Raw genomic sequence first — 27,596 nt, forward strand, 5'->3', positions numbered from 1 at the left:
ACTTCCTTCCCCATCCCTTCAAAATCCAACGTATATAAACATAAAACAGCAATATCCTTTGAGTGAGAGTAGAAATAAATTGATTGAATATAAAAAATATATATATATATTTTTTTTTTTTGCATTGCATAAATTCATTTTTTTTCCACATCCTACATGTATTTGTTAAATTTAAACAATGTTTGTAAAGATTGAAACGGCACGATAAAAAAATGTTTTTCTAAAACCTACATCACACCAGACCACATCCCACGATCTCCGAATAATCATCGACTAACGGTCACTAATCACCACACATTTCTTGTTATTACTTAACACTAGTAACACAAATAAGTTATTCATTTGTACAAGTTACATCAATAAATTCTTAATAATGATGTTTTAATAACTTTATTAAATGAATTGAAATTGAGAATAAATTTTTTGATGTATGAAAAGTGTGATAATAATTCTTCTGGTTAGTGATGCTTGTACATCGATTGTAAATTCTTATAAACTCTCCTCTTTTAAACTGGCTTTACCAAAGGATGTTTTTATGAAATTCATTATTTTCTGTTTATCATGTTTTAATTAAGAAATTTATGTCAAACAAGTAATTTTAAATTATGTGTAAGCAAGACATGTTATGTAATACTTTTATAAGTCAAATGCTGTAAAGATTATCCTTAAAGTGATTGTGGTTGTTTGACTGTAGAGTCAATTCCTGTACATTATTTATAAGTAAATAAAAACTTTAATTTTATTTGTGGGGTCAGTCTAAAAGTTCGGCTTCTAGTGGATCATTGAGAAGTCTGGTTCAAAAATCTTGTGACATTAGGCCTAATATGTATAAAAATGATAATAAAATGGCAAAATTTACTTACCAAAATCTGGTACTTAATAATGATAAGAAATATAGTAATATAATGTACATTTTTGCATTTAGAAATATCATATTAACTTGTGATTGTTCAACCTGTCAAACAGCAACAGTGCCTAAACATTGAACAATAGTTGCTGATTTTAAAAGTAAAGTAGTTAAACATATCAAAGGTTAAAGAGAAGGAGGAGCGACAAAAGTTGTTTATAAAATTAGTCCATAATAAATAAATGCATTCAATTTTCTTCAAATTTTAAAAGACCATGTATAAAGATTTTATCATCAACAAGGAAAATGAGTTTCTTAATTAGACACTTTATTGATTTCAAGTAAAGATAATGGTTTTTATCTATATATAATTTTCTACTAATTTCAATAAAATACTTGTGATTTCAGAAATATCTCGACCGACCTGTTCATATTTTGCCAACAATGATCGGATTTATCTTGTAGGTCTTTTAAGCATAATTTTTAACTGAAACTTATTTTTGTTATAGGGCTGAACAATTTTTTAAGTTAACTTTAAAATTGGTAATTATTTTATTAAATTTATTAACATTCCTAGGATGGCATACACTACACTGTTTGTACCCGTACCTGTTGGGTGACATAGGCAAGGTTTCAAACCAATTTACCCTTATCAAATAATTCTCAAAATTCTAAGGGCTATGTTAGGATTCAAACCCAGAAAGTGAAATGCAAGTGTGGAGTCTGACACCCTAACCACTTGGCCACCTATCTTCTATTTTATATATAATGTATATACAATATTAATTTTTTCTTCATTGAGTAACCAAGGAATTGTTTTCACAAAATATAGATTTTGTCTAGACAACGTGATTGTCACTGAGTGAGAGGACTTTGTTGATGTCATTAGGTCATAACTACTTATTTTTGATACTGAAAAAGTGTGTTTAATATTAACTTATTTTTTGGGCTATATATTCCACTGATAGTCTTTTTTTCCTTTCCTTAACCACACATCAATGATCCACTGAGACAAAAAATATTGTATGTTCATGTAAATGGGCATAACCAGTCGACATTAACTTTTTCTGTTTTATTTATTTTTTACATTTTTGTTTTCGATTTCCTTGACTGTTTGTGTGTAGATATTACACATCTACAAAATGAGACAATTTCAATGTATAGATCATTCCTGTGAAAAATTCTTCATATGTTACCATTGAATTTTGAGTAAGCTATGATCAAAACTTAGTTCCATTAGTTTTAATAATTCAGATTCTTTTTTTTTATAATTGATTTGTTGATTGTTTTTTTATTTTATTATGTAAATTTAAAAAAAGGAATATATTTTCAATTGCTGATTCATATTGTAATTTATTTCCTAAAAAAGCCTTGTTTTCTCTACTTTTACATATTTGTGGGTATAGATTATGTTTGGGCATAAAAATGTGCAATCTGTATAATTATCTATGTTTTATCATTAAATAGTAAATTATCTGCAACTGATTACTCATATCCTCTGTGATGGCTGTTTGATTATTTCTGATGAATATGAATGAGTAAATAATATAATTTACTTCTTTTTCTTTTATAGGAATCAATCAACACTTCTAATCGATGGTTGAAGTGTCAGAAACAATTTATAATTTACAATAAATTAAAAAGCTCAATTGTTCCCACAGATTTGGTCTGCCTATTCCCACTGGTTTCTGCATTTTGCTATCTTCAATGATTGTTCTATCTTATTTTTATAATTTTATAGGTTTGTAAGCAACTAGAGTTGTTATCTTATTCTCCAGTTTGTACAGTTTTGACACTTTAATGAAGTAAATATGTGAATTTATATCTATTTGTGGTTTCGTAAGGTAAGCTTCATCATCCGGAACACCTATGAATTTAAAAATCCTCTATGTTTTGTCTATCTTTATAAAGCTTTTGTACAACCCATACTAGAATAAGCTACACCTATTTGGAATCCATACTATCTAAATTATCAAAAAATTCTTCAATCTGTACAAAACAAATTTTTAAAAAAACTTTCTTACAAACTCAATCTTCTTCTGAACTCTGCCTACCCTGGAATCCGCTCTGAATTTAAACTTTTTGAACTGGCACTAAAAAGGGATTACTTTGATATTGTTTTTGTATTTAAATTATTAAACAATCTCATTGATAGTCCTCTCCTCTCTCAGCTACAGTTACATGTCCCTTCGCACTCTCTCGGTACCTACAAACTATTTTGTATTGAATTACAAAGCTCTAACTACATGCTCTCTTCTCTTCACCGAATGATGATCAAGAGTAACATCTGCAATAACATTGACTTTTTCAATAGTTCTGTGCAATCTGTGAAAAACCATATCCTACAACCCTACTTTAGTTGAATTTTCTTACCAGTTTATATTTTTTAAAAAATGCTTTTATATTTCATACTCTTAAAAGTTTATTACAATTTATTCCATTTACTGGTTCACCTAAATCTTGCACTCTAGTCCTATTATATATCTACAAAGAGCATTATTTTCACTAAAAATATTACCTAAATATTGTAGTTTCAATTGTCTTTCAGCTTTATTTTGTTTCCTTTGCCTTAATTTGGTTAGTAACTATGTCTTTCATTTTTGTTGTTCAGTTTTTACTCTTTAATTGTATTTTTATATTTACCATTTATAACATTACCATGTATATATGTCCTTATTCTTTTTGTATATATTATTTGTATTTTTTGCACATATTATTTTTATTTTTTGTTATTGTAAAATGTCTTTTTATAGTGGATTTCGATCCGTAAATAAATAAGTACCTGAACCTCATAAGTAAGTCGTCAATCTCTTAAGTACATTTTTTTCTCGCAGACCAACCACTGAAGATGATAAAATGCCAAAGCTAGACTAAAACATGCTAGAATAAGGAAACCAGCATGGACAGAGATGATATAGCTGCAATTTCAACTAGCAGACCTTTTAGATAGTATAGAACATGTGATTTGCCTAAGATAACTGCATAAGCACTAAGAAATTAAAATTTAAGTTGTACAAGAAAGAAGTAAGTATGAGCATTTAGGTAGTTCAGATGAGTTGAAAAGAACCATATAGAAAAGAAAAAATGATAGATGCACAATCATAGAGTATAATAATGTTACATATTAAGAAAGATAAGGGTAAAAATAATCAATTTTGTTAAAATGGACAGAGTTATTTTAAAATGATGTTATGATATTAGGTCAGACTAATGAACACATTGGCTTATACAAGCTGCATAAATGGTCAAAAATAGAGCAAAGAAATTACAAAAAGTCCAAAGCCAAAGAAGAGCAACCACCCAGATTAACCACATTAAATTTTCAACCACTAATTAGGGTCTGATGGCAGTGCAGCCTGCACAGAAAGTGCAAAAATAAAATAATAATTCTATTTTAAAATTTTAAACTTAAATTGACTGAAAACTTCCCCTCACCAGAATAAAAGGATATTTGGAAAAGGGTGTGAAATATGATACAAAATTCAAACCAAAACACTTTTATTCTAAATGGAAATTAAAAATAATTATAAACATTGATTAGAACTAAACTAAAAATTTTGAATCAAAAAATTAAAACCATCTCCACCTGGATTAAAGCAAATCTTAAAAAACAACACCAATTAAAAACAAATATATCTGTTAGGAATTTCACAGGAGAAAAGAAGGTAAACCCTGCAACAACAATCAATTTATTGTATTCTAAAATGTGACGGACCATAACCTTAAACAATACAATCATTGCTTCTGCATCCTTCAAATTTTTTGTAGTTCTAAGTATGAAACCTAAAATGTGAGTTGCCTTATTAATTATTGAAGTAAAATGAAATTTAAATGTCATACTGTTAGAGTATGTGATTCCGAGGTCATTAATGGTAGTTTGCCATTCCAACTGGATGTCTTGTACAGTGTAAGAGACAGCACTACGTCCAAGACCATAACTACCAACTTTATACTTATTTAGTTCCATGCTGTTGCATGAACACACTACAAGATTATTTAAAGATTTTTGCAGAAGCTCAGCATCATGAATAGAAGTTATAGCAGTATAGACCTTCAGAAATTAATTCGGTAAAAACAAGGAGAAATATCATTTAAATGCTTTGAAAAGGAATGGGCCGAGTAAGGACCCTCGAGGTATACCAGACAAGACTTCTTCTTCTTCTTTTTAGAAGTTATTGTATTAAGTTCACAATTTGAGTTGAGAATTATGTAATCATGTTAAGTTTTCAGGAGACAATGATCAACTGTATCAAATACCTTGGCAAAATCTAAGTTTATTTCAAATAAAGAAGGGACAATTCCACATTTCTCTTAGGTCACAGTGTAAGAAAAGGAGTCTTTGGTCCTTATATTTCCAACCTTCTGGGAAAGAAAATATGTAGAGACATCCCAAAAACACATCAGAGTATGTAAACCAATAATCATGAAAAGAGGCAGAACCACATACCAATAAAATTCCCCTGACTAAACCAGGTCATCTGTATAAAAAAGACTTTGTGTGCATTTATAGAAGATAAACAGTAGCAATATTTATTATTAGTTCAATTATGCAATAATTTATAATTAAAAAACTATTATGAACGTTATTAAATTTCTTTATAATATTGCGTACAATGTACATAATGATTTTTACAGCCCCCTGTAAAGGGGAACATTATTCGGAAATACTCCAGTTAGGATTAACATTGGGATAGTTGAACCTCGAGGTGTTGAATGTTTGAAACCTACACCAGTTGGAAACGTGAGGTTTCCACATTCCAATTGCCGAACTGCGAGCCTCGTCCAAGTTTTATTTTAACCTATTTTAATTTCTTTGTTGAAATGTCCAATTTGTTCTTTCAAACTTGCCTCAAGGCGAACCAGAGGCACTTTTCCACTTGCGCTTTGAACCGTTCGATATCGAAACTGATATCCCTCATCCACGAGCCTATAAGGACGAGCCCTAAGGTCTTGAGGAAAAAGGATTTTCTTCCACTACAGCAGGCGAAAAGGCAGAAAAGGCCCAAGGACGCTGTCGCCGAATCGCTCAAACTGCCAGGGGTGAGTAGCGAAACTACATAAAAAAAATATTTAGCATATGCTATCAATAATGAAGTGAAAGTTCAAGGCTTGCAGTACACTGTTGAGTGCTCCCAGATTGTAGGCTTCCATGGTTCTGGTAAGTTTTAAAGTATTCTGCATAGAAGTGCCGCTCTACAATTCTGATCTGTTAGGGCTCCAACTCTATTCTTGCATAATCTTACAATGTGTTGATTGACGCCAAGCTTGCACAAAGGCCTGTTTAGTCTGTCTGTTCAAGAAGCTTGTTGTATACGGGCCGACACTCCTTGCATCGGGATTTTCCTCATCAGTTGACTCCTTCAATCAGAATTAACCTGGATAGTTGACTCTCCTTGCATCAGGAAACTTCTTGCATCAAGATTCTCCTCGCCTGTCGGCTCTTCTTGAATCAGGACTTTCCTCAATAGGCGACTGTCCTTGATTAGGATTCTCACCTTCCATCAGGACTCTCCTCACCAGTCAAATTTTCTTGAATCAGGACTTTCCTTATTAGTCGACTCTTTGATTCGGGACTCATCTCAGTTGACTCTTGTTGCATCTCTCCTTGATTAGGGGCTCTCTTTCTATCAGGACTCTCCTCACTAGTCATATCTTCTTGAATCAGGACTTTCCTCATTAGGCAACTCTCCTTGATTAGGGGCTCTCTTTCCATCGGGACTCTCCTGACCAGTCATATCTTCTTGAATCAGGGGCTCTCTTTCCATCGGGACTCTCCTGACCAGTCATATCTTCTTGAATCAGGACTTTCCTCATTAGGCAACTCTCCTTGATTAGGGGCTCTCTTACCAAAGGGACTCTCCTCACCAGTCAATTCTTCTTGAATCAGGACTCTCCTCATCAGGCGAGACTTGTTGATTTCGGACTCTCCTTGACACTCAACTCTCCTTCCATCGGGATCTCCTCATCAGTTGACTCTTCTTGGAACTAGACTATCCTTGACAGCCAACACTTCTTGCATCAGGTCTCTCCTCATCAGTATTCTTGAATCAGAGCTCTCCTCGATGGTTGAGTTTATTTTCCTTGTCAGTCGGGATTTCTGCTGTCTGCTTATTTTTCAATGAAAAATCTATAAACATAATGTCCATGACCATTTATTATGATGTCCGGTTAGTAGAAGTACTTTTCTTATTAAAATAAATGTAATATTGCCAGGGAAAATAAATTTTTTTTTTTTAGTCTCTGTTCAGATTGAATGGAGTACATCGTTCATTTGCAACTTTGGCAAGTTACAGGGTTGGGAATATTTAGCCCTAAAGTTAAGAACTGAAGAAGAAAAAGAGTTTGTGGGCTTGTAACTAATATCTCATACTCAACTTCTTGAAAGAGGATGAAAAAACCATAATCAATCACGTGAGCATGAATTAGAACATTATCAGCTCAATTAGAGTTCTGAATGTGAAGGCAAAAGGAGGCGGATAACTCAATTTTTACAGGTTTCTTGTAAGGGGCACTGCAAACTTTGCATTTGATTAATGTATCAATCTACACAAGTTGATTCATCAAATTGGCAGAAATGACACTGCACATCCTGGTAGAGGACATGTTCAGGGCAAGTAATTTGATTGATAGACCCCATGAATTAACATGGATATGTTTTTGTGACTGGTTATTTGAACTATTTGTTATAACTTTTTAAGTTACCTGTTGTTAGATTAGGTAAGGTTTGGTTACATATCCATGATTCAGTGTTTTTCAAGGGAGTTTTGTCTACGAAGATACCCAGTTTTTAAACATCCGTAACGTACAGCAATTTTTTTTTTTTTTTAATTTTTTTGTAAAAATCTAGTTTCTTACATTTTTCCCGTTTTGCAATCTTTCTTGCAGTGTTGCATTTGTCCATCTTAAGCTAGTACAAATGTAGAATTGTTTTATTTTGTCTAACAAATTTCTTTTACCAACTTAACCCCAGGGCAGGTCAGGTTTTTAAATGTATTTAATTTTGTTTGAAACAGCTAAACAGACAGCTAGACCAAGTCAATTGGACTTCATCGTTTAGTCTTTCAGACACCTCGTTGCATGCAACATTAATTTCTTGTGGTGGATTTCAGAACGTCGATTTTCGTCGGTCCTGTCGTCTTCCCGAATAATGTATACTACCCAAGTCTAATGGAGTAAAAGAATGTTCTGACGTCATTGACAACTGATATGAGAGAAATTCATCTGCTTTTCTTTCAACAGTTTACAAGGTAGATTTACACCGTACATGGATACAATTTGGTGAAGGATGACAGTACTACGTAGAACTAGTTAATGGAACTTTTTGGTTTTCAACTTGAACCATTACTTTTATCTTCATGTCTTTATTAACCATTCAGCAAAAATATTTATTTTGAATGATTTAATGCTTCATGAGAAACTACATAGAATAACTTTTATCACCGAGATAACCGTGGTTAGTGTAACATCCTCGGAAGAATCCTAAAACCGTTTTCTCAGAAGAAACTTAATGAATATACTATATTATTAAATAATAAATAAACTGAAGTGGTTGTGTGGTTGTTGAATGATCAGTAAAAAGATATTTCATTATCCATCGCCTAGAGAGAACACAATAACAAACAAAAATAATTTAAATATTTGAGAAGCAGAAAACACTCAAGAATATCTCAAACAATTGAAATACAAGTAGACTTTTAATTTTTTTTATACCACTTCCTAATGAATGGCAGCAATAAAATAATTTCCTTTGCAATCACGAGCAATTAATCCATTGATATCTGATCAGCATTGATACCTTGATCAAAATTTATTAAATGGTTTATAAAATAACAATAGCCAAGCCGACGCATGAAACAATTGAATTCTTGAGTCTTTCCCTGTTTTAATTTAATTTTTTTTTTTTTTACTTATATTATTTTTAATATGCTGTATTAATTTTTGGTTAGTGCAAAGGAAATTATCATACTGTCGAAAATGTTACCCACATAGAACTTATCATCCTTACCACAGGACATTTTCAGCTTGTTGCTAAAGCCAGGAAAGGAAATTTTACTAGGAAGCAAATGGAAGGATTGTGATCTTTACAATGAACAATATTAGCATTCTACAAATATCTCTGTCGAGAATCCAAAAACTCCTGAAGTGATCTTGTTTTCATCCTATGATCTCCACACCAAGCATTGTCTTTTGAAGATAAACGCAAAAAAATCACTGTTTTACAGGAGAGTCAAATCAGAATTTATTTTGAAAAATTTTATTCTCTGATAAAGCTACTTTTAATAGTGACGGATCATTAAATTGCCACAATAGCCATTACTGATTGTTAACCCAAACTAGTGCCAAGAGGTTGATCATTAGCATAATAATAAATGTCTGCTGTACAATTTTAAACAGATTGTAATATCCCTTATTCCAATTATTTATAAATATTTTATTTCAAAAGCTTTCCCCCTTGCACCGACTCACAAGATAAGACATTACCAACACCCTTTACTCCCACCATTGCTAATTCCCTCCTAGACTCCCACCAGGGTATATAATAGGAATGAATGTAATGTTTGGGGAGCCTGTTTCCCGTAAGCCCTCCACTCCTGTAGCTATTAATTTCTTAATACAGAAGTTGAATTTTTCCTCTGCCCGTGTAAGTTTACTTCTACCCCAGTCTCCACCCCATAATCCTGACGTTGGTCATCACAAGATAAACGGTTCTAACCTTTTTGTGTTGTGAGATTTCTCCATGTTGTCTGCAGGGTAATGAACCTGAAATTTGGTTGTTACCGATAATTTTGTCTGCCTGTTCTCACTGGGTTAGTCTGCCAGATGCATTTCGCCATGTTTCTAGGTTTAAAAACTGAGTATATTGGAGGCTAAAGTTACACAGTTGTTGATGGCCGTGGACCCTAACATTGGTTGGTAGGACGGATAAAATTTCAGTCTGACCCTGGACTGCCAAAAAACACCAAAATATGCTTATTTAGATTCTCACATCTTCCCCACTCTTCTATGTACATACTTTGTTATTATTTCATACAACTTCATATTTTATACAGTTTTTAAAATTTCAACTGTTGGAAATGATGTTACGCAATTAAAACAAATGCCTTTATTTTCAGCATTGGAATGTTGTTGCTTATTCAACAGCCGAGGAATACGATTTAAGCAGTTTAGCTTCAGCACTGAAAAGGCAGGATCTTTACTATCTGTGTGAACTTACAAATGATGATATTCTATACTCAGGTATTGACACACGATGCCATTTTATGTGTTGTATGTTGTTGATTTCAGTAATCCATTATTTAAAGAAATTCAAGTGAAAAATTAATGTCGTTAATTGTTGACTGCATTTTGAAATTTTTATCAATTTTCTTAAAAAAAAAAAAAAAAAATAGTGAAAAACCCAGAGATATTGCATTTTTACGTTTGCATTTTCATGGTTGAAATTAGTGTTTATAAAATATTGGTCTGGTTCTCATGTCGACAGGCTTGGGAAACGCGTTGCACGCCATCGCCAAGTATAAAGTCTCCAATGAAAATCGTCATATTTATTATTTCCAAGAGGGCACGGTCGTGATATGGAATTGTTCAGAGATAGAGCAGCATGCTATTGTCGATTTTATCCGACCGTTTGAGCTCAAAGACTATGACAAACATGTAGTCCTCTCAGAAATAGAAGAAATGTCATTCGCGTATGAAGAAAACAGGTATGAAAAGTTCATTGCACATTCATAGTGGATTTTTAATTAAGTTATTTTCAGTGAGAAAACATTTATCGATAATGGCATAATGCACATAGGCACAAAAAACCGAAGTAATGAGGATATATCATCAGATAGGTATACCCTATCAAATGCAATGGCGCTTTCAGTGAAATTGGGCATTTTGGAGACTCTCTTGAACCAGTATATTCAAACAATCGAGCCAGTCACACAAGTAAATAAGTTAATTAATCATTTTAAATTTCAAAAGGTAGTAAATTAAATGCTTGTCCTAAATCTAGGAGTTGAGAAATGGTCTTCCTGTCAGTATCACACAACGTGGTGTTTTACGAAAGTCTGGAGAACTGTTCGTTTTGAGGCATTCTGTCAGTTTGTCAATGGACTTTTTGGATATACCTGATTTCTATTGGGATCGGGAAAATCTCGAAGGGCTGTATAATTTGTCATGTGCTTATTTCAGTATCACTAGAAGAACAAAAGTAAGTTTTATTAATTTGATCTTTTCTCTTGAACTTTTTTTTCTTGTATGATTTGATGGAAATGTTGGGAAAACAGTCGATCAGAATTATCGGGTCTTTTAGGAATAAGATGAAAATAATAAAATATAATTGTAATTTCAAATTTATTGAGCCTTGGTATAACAGGAAAACATTTCTTTAAATTATTAAATTTCACCAAAAATTTGACATGCACAAATTTTGGTAGACACAAGCCCCTTTTGAATTCTTCAGTTTTTCTTATGAATATGGACAAAAGGAATAAATCATTAATACGGCTCACTGTAATAGATTTGGCATAATATACTGAACGGAAACAATGAAGCCTTATAGTAGAGTGAATAAGTAATACCCGCTCACTCAAATTTGACCTACTTTTGTATGTATGTTGAATATAAAAATTATTTTAGAAATTAAAAATTTTATAGCAACATTTGTATCTATTTATAACAATTGTTTAAAAAAAAAATTGTATTGTGAGGCTTTTTGTTTGCATCCTTGGTTGTGTTAATTAAGCCTGATGCTGATCCGAAGAGGAAGGACTTCAATCTATAAAACAAGAATTCTAAGTTTGAAAAAAGACACAAAAACCAATAAGACCCAAGCAAAACTAAAATTAATCAAGGCATCATTGCCTTCTTGGACCTTAGTCCAGGTCAGTCACAGTCCTTGAACTCTTTCATACAAACAATTGAGAAATCACCTGCATTACTTGTTATGCGCATAAAAATAAAGGAAAATAATACACAAATTAAAAAAAAAAAGATAAAATTAAAAAAAGACGAAAAAATTGGATAAAAAGATAACCTTTTTCAAGGGAGAAAGTCTTGTTGGAAAGGTCTAAATGTACTGAAATAAATGAAAGACCATAAATAAATTTCTATGCCGGCCCCATTATGATGACGCAATGGGTTAAACTTTTTCTGTTGTTTAGTCTTTCGCTACTTTTTAACATATCTTTTGGTGGGATATACAAATTTTTTGTGTGACTACTTTTGCATTTATTACATTTTACCACTGGGGAGTATGAATGGAATTGAGTTAGATTAGGTTAGAAATTTTTAGGGTTAGGTTAACATTAGTGTAGAAATGTGTACAGATTAGTGACTGTTAATCGATAGTTATTCAGATATCGTGAGATGCGGTCGGGTGTGATGTAGGTTTCAGAAAAACATTTTCTTTATCGTGCCAACGTTTCGATCTTTTATTGAGATCATCTTCAGGGCCTGGGATTTACAAACAATGTTTACATTTAACAATTACATTTTGGATGTTTAAAAGTGAATTTATACAATGCAAAATATATTTTATATTCAAACAAAGTATTTCTACTCACTCAAAGTGTTTGTGCCATCCTTGCGTGTCGTGTTGAGAGTGCCAGTGAGATTTTGCTGTTTTATGTTTATATATGTTTGGTGTTGAAGGGGTGGGGAAGGAAGTCGGTATATAAAAGACAATTTTGTGTAAGGCGTCGGCTTCTTTGAAGTGAAATAAGCCGACAAAGGGCAATCTCACTGGAACTCTCAACACGACTCGCAAGGATGGCACAGTTACACAGAAGACAAACACTTTGAGTGAGTAGAAATACTTTGTTTGAATATAAAATATATTTTGCATTATATAAATTCACTTTTAAACATCCAAAATGTAATTGTTAAATGTAAACTTTGTTTGTAAATCCCAGGCCCTGAATATGATCTCAATAAAAGATCGAAACGTTGGCACGGTAAAGAAAATGTTTTTCTGAAACCTACATCACACCCGACCGCATCTCACGATATCTGAATAACTAGTTAACATTAGTATCAGAGTTAGGGTACTTAACAGGTTTCATATCCACAATTCAATGTTTTCCTTGAAGCAGAGAAAATATGAGAGGATGAACTATGAGTTCTTATGGAATCAACTCTCCTGAGTCGATCGGCCCAATAAGTAAGCTTCTAAACCTCAAAATAGCTAGGAAAAATATTGACAAATTGCTTCAATTAAATAAAAAGAGGTATAAATCTGCCGAACAATATCACTTGGTAGATCTGTAGTTCATAGGATAGCTTATTTCTTATATTTAAAAAAACCTTTATAGCTAATTTTTATGCTAGGTTAGGAATGGTTAGGGTTAAGCTAGGTTAAGATTAATATTAGATCCATTATATTAAGTGGTCTGATTGATAATTAATCGGGGGACCACGGTAGCCAAGTGGTTAGCGTGAGAGAGTCTCAGCTCATAGACCCCGTGGTCGTGGGGTTGATTCCCACTGTCGCCTCTGGCCTTTTTTTCACAATAACCCCCCCCTCCCAATATTAATACACATAATAATTGTCTCCTTGGCTAATATGCATCGATCGTAAGGCCATTAAAAAAAATTAATTAATCTTTTTATGTAAGGTTTTGGCTGAAATGAAACTGTTAGTTTGTTGTAATTAATATAACGACACTAATACATGTAGTTTGAATAGAAATATGAGTGTCCGGTTCTTTTATATTCGATTGTATTCGATGCTACCCGATGAAAATCTAGACAGTGGGGATTGCAGAGCGTAGAGTAGGGTAGCGTTGCATAGCATCGGGCAGATGTGCACAGGGGGAATACAACCTTATGGAAAATTGGACTTTGGATTTGCGTCGCCTGGCTTGCATCGGGTGTGTTCCCGGCTTTAGTGTCATGAGTGGGTTCGAATCCCGCTCGTGACAATAACTTTTTCAATTGAACCAAAACCTTACATAAAAAGATTAATTAATTGAAATTATTATTAGAGTTAGCATTAGGATTAATGATGGGTTGTTTCATATCTATGATTCAATGTTATGTCATGAAGCAGAGAAAAAATGAGAATGTGAGCTAGTTTTTGGAATCAACTCTCCTGAGAAGTTTGGCCTAAGAATTAAGCTTCTAAACTTAAAAATAACCAGAAAAACTGATTGCTAAAAACAAATGCTTCAATTAAATAAAAAGAGGTATAAGTTGCCAAACAATATCACCAGGTAGATCTGTAGTTTATAGGATAGTAGTTTATATAAAACAAACCTTAATAGCTCATTTTTATGCTAGGTTAGGTGTTTTATGTTAGGTTAGGGGTTAGCATTGGGTTAGGTTAAGATTAGTATTTGAGTTAGGGTTAGGGTAGTGATGGGTGAGGTTTGTCTTTTCTGTGAGAGTTGTGCTGTAGGAAACCAAGGATCAAACTGATACAAAATTCCCAAGGAAGAATTTGTCAAAACCTCCCAGCTTTTGTTTTTATTGGCTATTTCTAATAATTAAATAGGATGGTTGCATATTACATGTATGCATATGCATGTTACTATTTGTAATCTTTTGAAAGATAATTTGAAAATCTTTTGTTTTAGGTTCTTAATGAGAAACTTAATCATTGTTTAGAACTTATAACACTAGTTTCAACGCATCTGAGTGATAGGCACCATGTAAGATTAGAATGGATGATTATAATTTTAATCATGGTTGAAGTTGGATTTGAAGTTTTACATTTTATGAAAAGCTAAGTATATAAAACAAAACAAAAATCATGAGTTTTTTATGTTGTAACGTAATTTTTCAATTTTGTGTTTAATTTTTGAATGTACCTTTTACAACTGTTCTGACCCAGTTGATTCTATTTTTTATGAGATTTAGTTACGAATTTTAGTTGTATCACATTTTAATTTATAGTTGAAATGGCCTTATTTCGTTACCAGTTTGTATGCCAAATTCAAACACATATGTTATATTTTATTAATATGTTGTTGTAAAAAGTTATGCATTAATGAAGTTATATTTACTTCAATTTGTCATGACTTTGTTGTGTTGTTCCGTACTGAACATCGCATTTTTTTCCCCCAAAGAACTGTGATACGGATGGAAAAAGAGACTGTATTGTTATTTAAAATATAAATTTTTTATTAGTAAAATTTAAAACTTTTTATTTGACTACCTAACCCTGTTTGTGAACCCTGTTTATTTTTGGACAGGATACAATTTTAGTTCCAAAATTTATTTTGACTAAAAACTTTTTGATAATGAGATTTTTGAATTTAAAGTAAAGGAGTAAAGAAAAAAACTTACGGCTTGTAGTATACAAGTCCAGGAAACTTGCTGGATGATGGTCCTCTCAGGAAAAACTGGCCAGGTGAAAGTTTTGACGAAATGCTTAGTCAAGAAGAAAAGTGTTCATCATGCAAACGCAGAATAACAAAAAACACTAGGGGCGTCGGTGGCCGCAAGGTTTAGTCTTTGACACGGTGCTCATCACTCTGAGGTAAAGGTCCCGGGTTCGAATCCAGCGGCCCTGCATTCGAACCTGACATACTTANAACCAAACAATGCGAGTGAAAAAAAGCCGATCTTTTGTTGATATAATTCAGGCAGATCCCCACTTTGGTAAAAAGACACCAAATACAAAGGTACTACACTGAAAAAAAAATGCAAGTCCAGGGTGTGACAGTCAGAAATTTGTGGAAGGCCTTCATCTATATGGTGGCCCATGGATAAGAACAAAATGAAATACACGGTAATATTAATTGATACTGATTATATTTTCTAGCAATGTAGAGGTTACTTAAAACATATATATTTTTGGGCTGGGTACACAAATTTTGCATGACCATTTTCACATCATTAATTTTGTGTTACCTGGTAGCGCGCATGGGTTGGTTTAGATAAAGGTTAGGGTTAGGATCACAGATGGGGTTAGGCTACATAACCATGATTTAATGTTTTCCTACTTTCTTCTTTGTTAGAGATAGATGTTAAGTTTTTTATTGTAAGGACTGTCAGTATGTGGGCCAGTCACCTTCTCTCCATATTTCTTACATATGGGGAGAGGCTCGTTGGTCACGAATGTATATGCCATTCTTGTGTCCTATTCTTTCTACTGAGAATAACAACATCTATGCTATTCCGTAAGCAGTTACAATTATTTGAAGTTATGTCCTTTTCATCCGATATTTTCTGCTAGTAACACCACAAGATGGTTTTTGTATGAATTTTAATGTTATTGTAAAAGAACTGAGTGCCTGAATCAATGCCTCGCTTGGCATCTTGGCCTGCAATTTCATTACCGATGATACCAACTTGTCTGGTTATCATTGTAGAGTGCACACTAATCCTTCTTTTATTTAGGTTTTTAATAGTTTATGAAATGATTTGAATGTTTTTGTGGGTAGATTGAGAGTCAAAGCTATACAGGCCATATATAGGCTATGTTGTGGGCATTGTCTAATTCTTCTGTATTATTAGTATTATTATTTGTTTTTATTTTGACGGCAGCACATACACTGTCTGTGAATACAAGCTTGTTTTAGGTATGATGAGAGGTTACTAAGAGGCAGGGGTTTGGTATTCTCCAAGCACTAGATCCTTCTTTTAAGGAGTCATTGGTGTAATTCTTTTTCCTGGGTATTCATGGTATTCAAGATTATAGATTTTCTGTCTGTTTGATCTTATAGATTCTCCACTAGCCAGTTTGCTTGTTCATTGCCCAGTCGCCCAAAACATTGGCAGGTTGTTTTTTCAGGTTTTGGATGCCAACTATTTTGGAATGACTTTTACATGCTAATAGTTTAAGGGCTGCTTATGACCCACAGATATTCCTATGACCCCCGTCTACCTGCAGCAACGTGTCAGCTTTGGAGGGAGTTCTTTAAGCCGGGAACACACCCGTTGCAACGCCATGTGATGCTACCCTACGCTTTGCCACGTTTCGGTAGGGTGTGCACATCTATCCGATGTCAAGCGCACGCCACGTACAGTCCACAGCGTGTATCACAATCGCAACGGCTCTTTTGTTCTTAATGCATTATTTTGAGCAAAACCATGTAATAAATTGTTAGTTAAATTTAATTGTTTTAAATAAAGGTGTTTTGATATATTTTCTGCCTAACCATCATAATTAAATAATTTTGATAAAAACTCATGAATTTTTGATCACGGTTAATTTGGTTTATATTAAAATAAGTTTGTTGTAATTATAACAATAATAAATGTAGCTACTCGATGCGACCCGACGAAAATCTGGACTGTGGGGATCGCAAAGCGTAGAGTAGGTTAGCGTTGCATAGCATCGGGCAGATGCACACAGGGGTAATACAATCTTATGGAAAAATGGACTTTGGATTTGCGTCGCATAAATGGGAAAAATAGAGAAAAAATATTGACAAATTGCTTCAATTAAATAAAAAGAGGTATAAATCTGCCGAACAATAGCACTTGGTAGACTGTAGTTCATAGGATAGTTTATTTCTTATATTAAAAAAAACCTTAACAGCTAATTTTTATGCTAGGTTAGGAATGTTAGGGTTAAGCTAGGTTAAGATTAGTATTAGATCCATCATATTAAGTGGTCTGATTGATAATTAATCGGGGGACCGCGGTAGCCAAGTGGTTAGCATGAGACTCTCTCAGCTCATAGACCCCGCGGTCGTGGGGTCGATTCCCACTGTCGCCTCTGGCCTTTTTTTCACGATAAACCCCTCCCCCCCCCAATATAATAATCAACACATAATAATCGTCTCTTTGGCTAATATGCATCGATCGTAAGGCCATTAAAAAAAATTAATTAATCTTTTTATGTAAGGTTTTGGCTGAAATGAAACTGTTAGTTTGTTGTAATTAATATAACGACAATATTAGATGTAGTTTGAATAGAAATATGAGTGTCCGGTTCTGTTGTCTTCGACTACTCGATGCGACCCGACGAAAATCTTGACTGTGGGGTTCGCAGAGTGTAGAGTAGGGTAGCGTTGCATAGCATCGGGCAGGTGTACACGGAGGTAATACGAAAAACTAAAAAAATGGACTTTGGATTTGCATCGCATGACGTTGCATCGGGTGTGCTCCCAGCTTTAATCTTGAGTTTCTGGCACCTCTGAAGTTTTTCCACTTATTTTGTATTTTTGTGGACAATTCTGAGATTATGCATGTTTGATCTTGTTATCCACTAATAGAATCTAGGCCTATGTATTATCTAGTAGTATTAAATTGTGTCATCATCAACCGAAAAGTTGTATGACATTTTGTCTCATAGGTAACTTGGATACTGTCATAATTTCACGTCTAATGGTTTCATTGTGTAATATTCTATATTTTGTAAAAACATGGAACAATAACAAACTCAGAACCAATATATAACTAATTATCAATACATGTGTTTATATATGGAATATTATTATTTTTTATATTGGATTGATTACCTAACAAAACAACAGTAATTTATTTTAAAGAACAAAAACTTGTGATAAATCTTTTTTTTTAATGTTTCAGCACATAATAAAACAAAACAGGTAAATTATATTCTATTATTAATTACAACTTCATAACTAAAAATGAATGTATTAAATTTATATAACAAATTTTTATTCAGGAGCTGCAAAGTCTCTTAAATATAATTTAAAAAACCAACACTTGTGGTTATCTAAGTAGGAGTTGACAAACAAATTGGGTAATAGCAAACACAATTACCTTTTAATAACGGCAGTCTTTTCACAATTTTACAAACAATCACTTTATATATTGATACAAATTCAAAGAAACAAGTTTTCATTATTGGAATGCATTTTATAAAACTTTACAGCATAAATGTAATTGTTACACGAATCGACTCAACACAAACAAACTGTTTTTAAAATTTGGAACAACAAAAAAAGCTTTCTTTTCATACAAAGTTCATTAGTAAAAATATTATTTGGCTATGGAAACATTCATTCTATATTTATACAGACATCACATGCCGGAGCATAGAAAATAGTGTTAGGATTTCATAGACACTATCACATATACACTCATTCTTAAAACAATTCTCACTCAAAACTTCTATTTATCTCAACTCAATATGTAGTAATTTTTTTTAAAATTTTTTTTTGTTTGTTTTGTTATAAAAGTCCTTTTTGACTGATTACAGTTCATCTTTTGTTTTTGGATTTCCACTTCTATCATAATTCTTCAACTCAGTAGTAGCATGGCTAGACACATATTTCAGTAAGTCATTTAATTCCCGACCACCCTATAAAAAGAAAATTAATGATAAAAAAAATATATTTGTAATTAACTTTAAAATAAACTTACGCTATAGGCAAGAGGTTTATCTTTAGAATCTTTAGGAGCCCAATATAACGTAGGGAAACCACGGACATCATATGGTGGAGGTACATCATTGCTGGTAGCATCCATTTTTACAATTTCAACATCTTCAGAAGCCATCTGTAAATAAAACAATTATCAGTTATCATCCAAACTGAATTGTTTTAAGCTTGTCTTGGACAGTGTACGAACCTTTTCTCCAAGTTCCTCCCAAACAGGTGTCAACTTCTTGCAATGTCCACACCAAGGTGCATAAAATTCTATGAAAGTATCTTTTCCGTTTCCAGTTACAACTTCATCAAAATTTTTTGCAACAGCTACTTTAACAGGTCCGTCATTGCTTTCAGGCACTGGCTCAGATTTGAGGTAAGGCTCAAGTTCTCCACCCTTGAGTTTGTTCAAGAAATCTTCCAAGTTCTCCATTCTGAAAAGTTAAAACATACAACCAGTTGTTTTTTTATAGCGACTTTTTTGAATAAGACGTCGCACTTACGTGAATTCTTCTGTCATAGAATATTTTTTGTTGTCAGCAGACTTTGCTAATACGAGTGGTTTATCAGATGGAACATAATCATAACCATAGGAATTAAGTTCGTGCTGGAAGTCGTCCTTCGAACTGACAGCAAAGGTGAAATCATCTGTAAACTTGCTGGCGACTTTCAATATCCTGTTTCTCCAGTAGTTTGTACCCTTGGGGTTTTTGGCATAATCGACCTTGTAATATGCAACTACCAATGGTGCTTTGAAATCGTCAGCATTGTCTCTCTGCCTGTGATCGACTAAACCATGTCTAAAACAAAAACATCATTTGTACAAATACTGTTTTTTTTTTTAAATCTGACTAAATGTAATGCAATAATCGCTTACTGGTGTTTGTTGAGCCAAGATTCAACTCCTTCCTTGGTATCAGGCCCATCATACTTAAGTGTATTCTCCTCAAAAATGTTGTGCAAATGCTTTGGCCTGAAGAGCATAATGGTGTCTCTGAAAGAAAAACAAACTGTAAACAAAAGGACCGCTAAAAATAAACAATACGCTTTTATTTGAATAATTTAAATTTGCTCATTGGGTCTAATTTTAGTTTTTATACAACCCTATCTTCTTCTACATATAACATTTTTTATTTTTAGACCATTTGAGAAGGTTGGTAAATGAAACAAAATTTACGTGTCGTTTCATCATCCACATGTCATTATCATATAATATTAGTATTTAAAAAAATGTATATACGCATGTATGTGTATGTGCACACCCATACATACACACATGCACACGTGAGTCTGTGCACAGGATATATCAACTTCTACAGTCCACCATCTTAATTCGGAAATGATTAACTTTAGCAAGAAAATTATCTTACACTAAAGAAAAATTTGGTGTGCACACAATTAGTAAATTTTATATTTTGACGTCAAAACAAAAAATAATACTAATTGTACTTTAATTTAAAAAGGGCTGTAACCAAAAATATATTTTTATAAAGAAAAATAAAAGAAATAACATTTGATTTTAAAAGTTGTGTTAAAATTTTAATTGTATTTTCTAATTGGTGGTCAAAAATTATTATTAATAATAATAATTCCCTTTATTTTTACTTTTCTTTATAAAACGAGAATTAAATTCGATTTTAAAATTGATGTTTATAGATTCTGAAATAGGTTTTATTATAGAGTAAAAGATTCTTTAAATTAAAAATAATAATTAATAAAAGAAATTGTAATTTTATTTGTAAATAAATTGTAATAAAGGATTTAAATTTAACTAATATTTTTGTCTCGTATTTATTTTGGTTTGAATTGAATATTGGAATTTCATATATCAAAAAAAGGTGCCTTGATCATTAAATTAAATTAATGTAGTCAGGTCCAATTCATAAAAAAACCTCTGGGACCTTGTTTTCGGTTCTCTGCTTATACGCTTATCAAATTGGTCATCCTTTAATGCTTCTGTGGTTTCCTTTTCCCTTCCTGAAGTGAGTGTATTTATTGGTGAGAATGTGCGAGTGTATGGGTGGGTAGTGGTCGGAATATCGAGTACCCCAAGACCCACCAAACTAGGATAGATATCTCTTTGTGTGTTTTGGGTAGAACGAATGTATTTATTGGCGCGAAAGTGAGTGTGTATGGGTGGGTTGTGCAGGAATATCGAGTACTCCACAGACCCACCGTTTTAGGTTAGTATTAGGCTATAATATCTTTTAGAGTGAATGGGCAGAGGCAATGTTGTAATATTAAATGCGCCAGTGGTTCCGCATTTTTTTATTTGTAAATTTAGAATGATCGGTTACTGTTTGAGTGAATGTATTTATTAGTGCGATAGTAGTGTATGCATGGGTGGGTCTATGGTGGAATATCAAGTACCCCATAAACCCACCAACCTAGGTTAATATTTTAGATTAATTGTAATTTTAATTGTACATAATGTATGGATGTATTTATTAGTGTGAACGAGGGCGGGTCTTCACAGGAATATCGAGTGCTCTGAAACCTGCATATAGGCTAGGCTAGGATTGAATGTTAGTGAACGAGATAGTTTTCAGAGCCTTTTCACCACTGTGGGAGAGCTAAAAATATAGAAATAACGTCCCAGAACACAACTAGAAAGATCGCCAGAATATCCTACAGGAAAGCTAAGTTAAAAAATAAATAAATAAATAAAATATATAAATAAATAAATTTTTAAAACGTGAGGTGGTAGAAATGTGAGGTGCCGGCAATAGCCCAGGCAGCTAGCTGGCAAGGAAAAAAAAAAGTTAATCCCAAGTTAATTTTGGCTAAGAATCGCAAGTTGGTAACAGATTTACTTTCTCATGTAGCTGGGAAATGACACTAACTTTGTTATTTTAAATAAGAATTCAACAGTTTTATTGTACAATTTGATTCTAGAGCTTATTTTATGCCACTTTTACTGAAAGGAAAATTTTGTTAGGATCGACAATTTCTGAGTTATGCCCGATGGAAGACGCTTGAGGTGCTTTTGTAACAACATGATGGCCCACCCCTTTATTTTGAAAACAATTAGCTATAAGATAAGATATATTTGATCTACATAAGATGTAGATATAATATTAGTATATTGTATATATATAAAGAAAATCACACATTTGACTAAAATCGAATTCGTCAACTAACCTCACCTAACTTGTGCCTAACCCTAACTAACCCATTCCTAATCCTACCAACAAAACCAGCACTTCTTGTGATACAGTGCATTAAAGCAATAATAATGCGGTTTGTATGTAATAACAAGGTTATCTTTCAGAAATGTTTGGAATTAGTAATAATGTTAACTATTTTAGTAATTTTTCTAATAAAGTTGAACTGTATTTTAATGTGTATGGCACCATTGTAAATTTTTTGTCCAAGTTGACTGTTTTGTAAATAACATTGCGTTCTAATATATGTTACAAACGAGAATCAGTCTGATGATTTTTATAACATTAAACATTAAGTTATGCTTCAGTTGACATTTGTTCAGTTATAAACGTATCATGATAAACTTACTCGGCTTCATATTTCTGCAAAACGTCTTTGCTTTCGGTCACGCCAAATCTGAATTTAGCCCTGTTTGCATCAGCAACTTTGAGATAAGCTTTTTTGAGAGGGGAATTCGTTGAGAAAAACCCGACGACGCCGAGGTCCGGTTCACCCAAAAATGCTTCAACGCAGTCATTGGTAACAAGAGTCTTGGCACTCGGTCCTACTTGAGTTTTAATGTATTTCACAAGCCCATCTAAGAAAAAATAAATTAATTTAATTAAAAATGTTCAAGATTAATGATTTGTTTTTTGTTTAAATGACATAGGTTTTTACAAAAATTGAATATCACCTAAGCCTAATTAAATTAAAAATTTGAGAATATCTGTTTTATCATGACATAAAGCAAAATGGCAAAAAAGAGGTAAAATTTGAAAGGTTGTAGGTTGAGATGAGGAGTTGGTATCTGAGTGGACCAAAGTCACGATAGCTCAAGTGATTAGATCAGCAGCATATTTAACAGAAGGTAGTGGGGTTTGAATCCCGCTCGTGACACGAGCTTTTTTCATCTCAACCAAGACCTTATATAAAAAGAATAATTATTTAAAAGTTATAAAGAATAATGTCTAATGGAAAATGTAAATTTCACCAATATATTTTAAATAATATTACAAATGTATTACTTGCATCTCTGGGTCCATTGAAATCCATGGAGAATTCTCCATTTTTAAAGAGTTTCAACGTAGGATATCCAGAAACTGAAAATTCGTTGCAAGTACTCTTGCCTCCTTCTGTACAGTCTACCTATTGGGAGAGACAAAAGAGTCTAAATGAGCAAAACAGCTTTTACATAGAATTATGATAATTTACCTTTGCCAAAGCCACTGGAGGATCGTTGTCAACAAGCAAAGAGGCAGCTTTTTCAAATTCGGGCTTTAGTTTTTTACAATGTCCACACCTGGGGGTAGTAAATCAATTTTAAAACACGTATTAAACACATACTTGAAGAATATTATTGAAAAAATTAAAAAACATTATAGTAAAACTATGGTAATTGTAACATGTATGGAAATTTAACAATAAAATGCTACTGTAAGAGAAGTCCAATATAATTGTAAAAAATACATGCAGGACAGTACATTGCCTTAAGGGCTAAGGTTAAGGTTAAAAGGAGTCGGCCTCTTTAAAGACACTAACATTGGTCTATTGTGCAAACTCCATTATTACATAAAGCATTTAACTTAAGGCTTTTTATTTTATGTTTTTATATTACTGAGTAATTACATAAGCGGGTTTGTTCATGTTTTTCTTATGGTGTCTGTATATCATTTAGTTTTCCACAGACTAACCAATGAAAATGGTGAAATACCCAAATATAACAGGCTAAATTGTGGATAGACAATGACAGATGACAAAACCTCACAGACTTCGATAGAAAATTTTATAAAAGGGCTTTTACAAAGATAAAATTAATCATATAATTGATAAGTCCTAAAGCCGACCTGGCAAAATTTGAAAACAATAAACACCATTGTCAAAAAACAGTCATACTTGATAACGTTTGTTTAACCGGGAAATCAATTTTACATTTTAGATCTGATAACTGATATTTATGACTTTATTTGACTAATAAATTGCTAAAATTCTATGTGCCATCGTAGGTTAAGGCAATATGGAGGGTCCTTAGAATGGACAGTTCAAAATTACAATATACAATCTGTAAAATAATCGGCACTTTTTTTCTTTTTTTTTGGCGTTATGAACTATGCATATTAGCCATGTGACAATTCATATGTGTGTTCAAATTTAGGGGGGGGTTATTGTGAAAAAAGGGCCAGAGGCGACGGTAGGAATCGAACCCACAACCGCGGCGTGAGAGTCTCTCATGCTAACCACTCGGCTACCGCGGTCCCCAATCGGCACTTATCAAGTTATCTCATTTCCTCCGGTTCCTTACTCTTGAAATATTTTAAAACAATGAACACAAAGCTCAATTATATTATTTTCACAAAAATTTTAAAATGAAAGAACTTTTAAAAACTAACTTCAATTGAAAATAAAAGTCAAATGCTTACTGTGAACAGAGCAAGGAGTCTATTCATAGCTGCTTTTATCTTGGATAAAAATTACCGGTTTACATATTAAATTTCTCAGTCAAAGATTAAATGGGGGTTACCATTTCAAATTTTATTCTAGCTATGATTTTGTGGAAAAAGAGGTGTGACATTATGTTTAAGACGCAATAAGCAATATAAAAACAAAATTTTACAACGTCCTGCCATTAAGATAGCAGGAAAAAGAATCAGGACAAGTAAAAATCATTCTGGAGGAGACATTAAGTCCCACAAACCCGACCATAAAAATCAGAGAAATGACGAAATGTATCTTTTCCAAGGAAAGTTCAATAGGAAACATGGATACTGGCCCGAAGGTCTCTCCCTGAATAAAAGTGTTCATCTACCTATAGCTTTATACCTGGGGGCAAGAGTTAAACAGCAAGAGGTAAAATAATTCTAGAACAAAGAATAGACACACAAGTCCTCATCTTGCTCCGTCCATCTATCTTCTACCTATGATGGTTTTGTATAAAAGGCAGTTTCATAGTCCGCTGGTGTAAGGTCTCCCAATTCACAATCTATATATTTAAAATCTGGTCTAAAAAACAAATAACCGGAGAAAAAATAAAATCGTATTGTAATTATAATTAGTACAGAACACATTTAACAGCCCCCCCCCCTTTATGCGACCACCTCTTTTAATGGGCAATTTTTACATTCCCCGAGGATTTGTATACATTTTAAACCATTCTCTAGCAGAACCCCTCCATACCAACCACAAAGACTGGAGTCAATCGTCATCAGAGTAATTTACGACTCTAGAACGGATGTAAACAGTTAAAAATACACAAAGAGGGAGAGAGGAGGGATAAAACACGCATTTATTTGTTTGCTTACCATAACTAGGCATAAATAAAGGAGGCATCAGTGGCCACAATGGTTTAGGTGTTAACACTAAAAGGTAAAGTTCCCGGGTTCAAATCCAGCGGCCCTGCATTCAAACCCGGCATACTTAAAAATGGGATTTTTCCAAGAACGAAGATGGCGTTGCAAACCCCATTAAAAAAAACCTTAAATTAAAGTATGGTTTTAAGATCTCGCCCGGGCAGATCCTTTTCTAATGCCGAATATTTACGCAAAAAGAAAGCAGATATTCCGTGGTAGTTGAATTTATTTAGAGATGACATTCTGGGCTATAAAGCCCATCATCAGCATTCATAACAAAATACAATTATATTAACCAAGTGCAGTCGAGCTATAACATGATGCAACTAAACTATGCAAGCATTTTGAGATATAGCAATCAGCCATCAATATGGTTCGTGTCAAACTTATACATAAAACAATTGGCCGATGCAACAGTGTGGTTAACAGAAAATCTCATAAACACAAAAAATGTCAGCATTATTAAAATTGATTATGGCAAATTGCCCCATGGAAAAATGGAAAGGGTTAAAAAAGTAAATTAACTCCATGGTTGTTGTAATTGCTTGTATTTTTAACCTTAAAGATTAATTCCTTGCCTGTGTATTAGTGAAGGCACTCTATGTTGAAAATAACTTTTTTAAAGGCATCAAGAAGGGAAGTTAATTTAATTTGCGTATATTAAAACGTCTGGCTTCTGTTAAAAATAAATTAAAAATATTAACTGTTTAAACAATACAAATAGTAGAATTTATAAAGTTTAAACGAACAAGTGACCTTTTATTCAAGATGGAATCAATAAGTTAAGCAAATGAACTTGGAAAGGTTGAACACCTTTGTTAAAATAAAAAAATAAAGAAAAAAATCGCTCAGATTTGATAAGAGTTGATTCAGACAGAAAATCGATTTTCCCGAGGTACGGAAAACATGGAAAATCCTCAGATTTCCATGGAATTTCTCATTTAGGGTTTTTTTTCTCACGTCGTTGAGGTCGTCTTTCTTCCAACCCCGTGAGGACCTTCGTCCAAGCCTCTAAGGTCAACGCACTCCTCAAGCAGGAACGAACACGCAGGATTACGTTCTGCGGCACTCCAATGGAGAAAATCACACTTTTTCATATATGAAAAATCGTTGAAGAGGAAAATATGGGAAAGAAAAATCGATGCTGATCGTCTTTTTTTAAATTATTTTATCTTATTCTAGGTGTCTTTTCTCTTGAGAGGATTTTTTTAATTGAAGGCTTGTTTGTTTGGCGAGATAAAGAGAAACCCTTAGAATTGTTTCATTACGTAAGTTTAAAAAAATTGAATCTTATTTAAGACTTGCCAGGGTGCGTAAAACATGACGAGGGCGGATTCGTGATCCTTGATCCTGGTGGAGAAGTCGTCGTCGGTGAACTCCAGGACATCGCTGACGGACGCTGAGACGGCGAGGGCGAGGGTGGCGATGCCGAGCAACGCCGTTTTGACCATTGTCGATTGAAGCCGGGCCGGCGAAATCAGTTTGGGAGAAAGCGTAAAAAAGATTCGATGAAGGACCGGCGACGTGCGGGTCGAGTGACTGAACTGAACGGGCGACGGCGAATGAGTTGGAGGATTGTGGACCGGGTTGAACGAGTCGGCCGGCGACGCAGCGGATAGACGTGTGGCCTAAGCGGATTGGCTGGGCCTCGACGATCGTCATGCGCTTCTCCGCCAACCGCGGCCCTGCACCTTCGCCAGTCCCGTTTCGTCGACGTCACCCTTCGTCATTGCCGCATCGGCGCGTTCTTTCAAAACGGAAGCCGGCAACTTCCACTTTCCCACGGCAGATAATCCTAATAAAATGGAACAAAAACGTCAAATTTATGATTTGTTTAAATTTTCATAGTTCAAGATCCTCAATATTCAAAAAATCTCAAAAAGCCCATGATCAGTTTAGCACTTTCTATGTTTTGTTTTTTTTCTGAAGTGGTAATTGAATGGCCAAACCTTTGGGATCACTGATCACTTAAGTCTCCCTTTCTTCCAC

The 27,596-nt window shown here is 33.5% G+C and overlaps 2 protein-coding genes and 1 long non-coding RNA gene across 4 annotated transcripts; 2 read left to right on the forward strand and 1 right to left on the reverse strand.

Annotated features, from left to right (window-relative positions):
- The first annotated feature begins 5,418 nt into the window (after positions 1–5,418).
- Positions 5,419–14,964, forward strand: LOC106666643 (required for meiotic nuclear division protein 1 homolog). Of its 2 annotated transcripts, XM_024226262.1 has the most exons (7): positions 5,419–5,887; positions 5,949–6,005; positions 9,961–10,084; positions 10,329–10,548; positions 10,603–10,777; positions 10,845–11,042; positions 14,407–14,964. In XM_024226262.1, exons 2-7 carry the CDS (start codon positions 5,997–5,999, stop codon positions 14,557–14,559), a joined length of 879 nt encoding a protein of 292 aa, XP_024082030.1. In that variant the 5' UTR covers positions 5,419–5,887; positions 5,949–5,996; the 3' UTR covers positions 14,560–14,964. The 2 variants fall into 2 exon arrangements, with proteins under 2 accessions (XP_024082030.1, XP_014249464.1); XM_014393978.2 differs by lacking the exon at positions 5,949–6,005 and having other exon boundaries at positions 5,420–5,887.
- Positions 14,965–15,387: 423 nt separating this feature from the next.
- Positions 15,388–16,820, forward strand: LOC106666597. The gene is made up of 3 exons (XR_001340453.2): positions 15,388–16,433; positions 16,501–16,555; positions 16,639–16,820. It is a non-coding gene; the product is annotated as an uncharacterized LOC106666597 (long non-coding RNA).
- Positions 16,821–18,492: 1,672 nt separating this feature from the next.
- On the reverse strand, positions 18,493–27,247 carry LOC106666639 (protein disulfide-isomerase A3-like). The gene is made up of 9 exons (XM_014393971.1): positions 26,913–27,247; positions 23,476–23,563; positions 23,289–23,409; positions 22,633–22,861; positions 19,997–20,113; positions 19,623–19,919; positions 19,322–19,553; positions 19,115–19,249; positions 18,493–19,052 (listed from the first exon to the last, which is right to left on the reverse strand). The coding sequence occupies exons 1-9, from the start codon at positions 27,056–27,058 to the stop codon at positions 18,945–18,947; spliced, it is 1,473 nt and encodes a 490-aa protein (XP_014249457.1). The 5' UTR covers positions 27,059–27,247; the 3' UTR covers positions 18,493–18,944.
- Between the last annotated feature and the right edge of the window lie 349 nt (positions 27,248–27,596).

Source organism: Cimex lectularius, unplaced genomic scaffold (genome assembly GCF_000648675.2).
Source record: "Cimex lectularius strain Harlan isolate CLEC.00 unplaced genomic scaffold, Clec_2.1 scaffold117, whole genome shotgun sequence".
NCBI lineage: Eukaryota > Metazoa > Arthropoda > Insecta > Hemiptera > Cimicidae > Cimex > Cimex lectularius.

Coding starts and splice junctions, on each gene's coding strand:
- LOC106666643 (XM_014393978.2), top strand. CDS start 5,561: ATGTTTGAAACCTACACCAGTTGGAAACGTGAGGTTTCCACATTCCAA. Junction 5,888..9,960: donor AATCGCTCAAACTGCCAGGG/GTGAGTAGCGAA, acceptor CTTTATTTTCAG/CATTGGAATGTTGTTGCTTA. Junction 10,778..10,844: donor CAATCGAGCCAGTCACACAA/GTAAATAAGTTA, acceptor TCCTAAATCTAG/GAGTTGAGAAATGGTCTTCC.
- LOC106666639 (XM_014393971.1), bottom strand. CDS start 27,058: ATGGTCAAAACGGCGTTGCTCGGCATCGCCACCCTCGCCCTCGCCGTC. Junction 19,920..19,996: donor TCTTGGCTCAACAAACACCA/GTAAGCGATTAT, acceptor TTTTTGTTTTAG/ACATGGTTTAGTCGATCACA. Junction 19,250..19,321: donor GGGAGGAACTTGGAGAAAAG/GTTCGTACACTG, acceptor TTTTATTTACAG/ATGGCTTCTGAAGATGTTGA.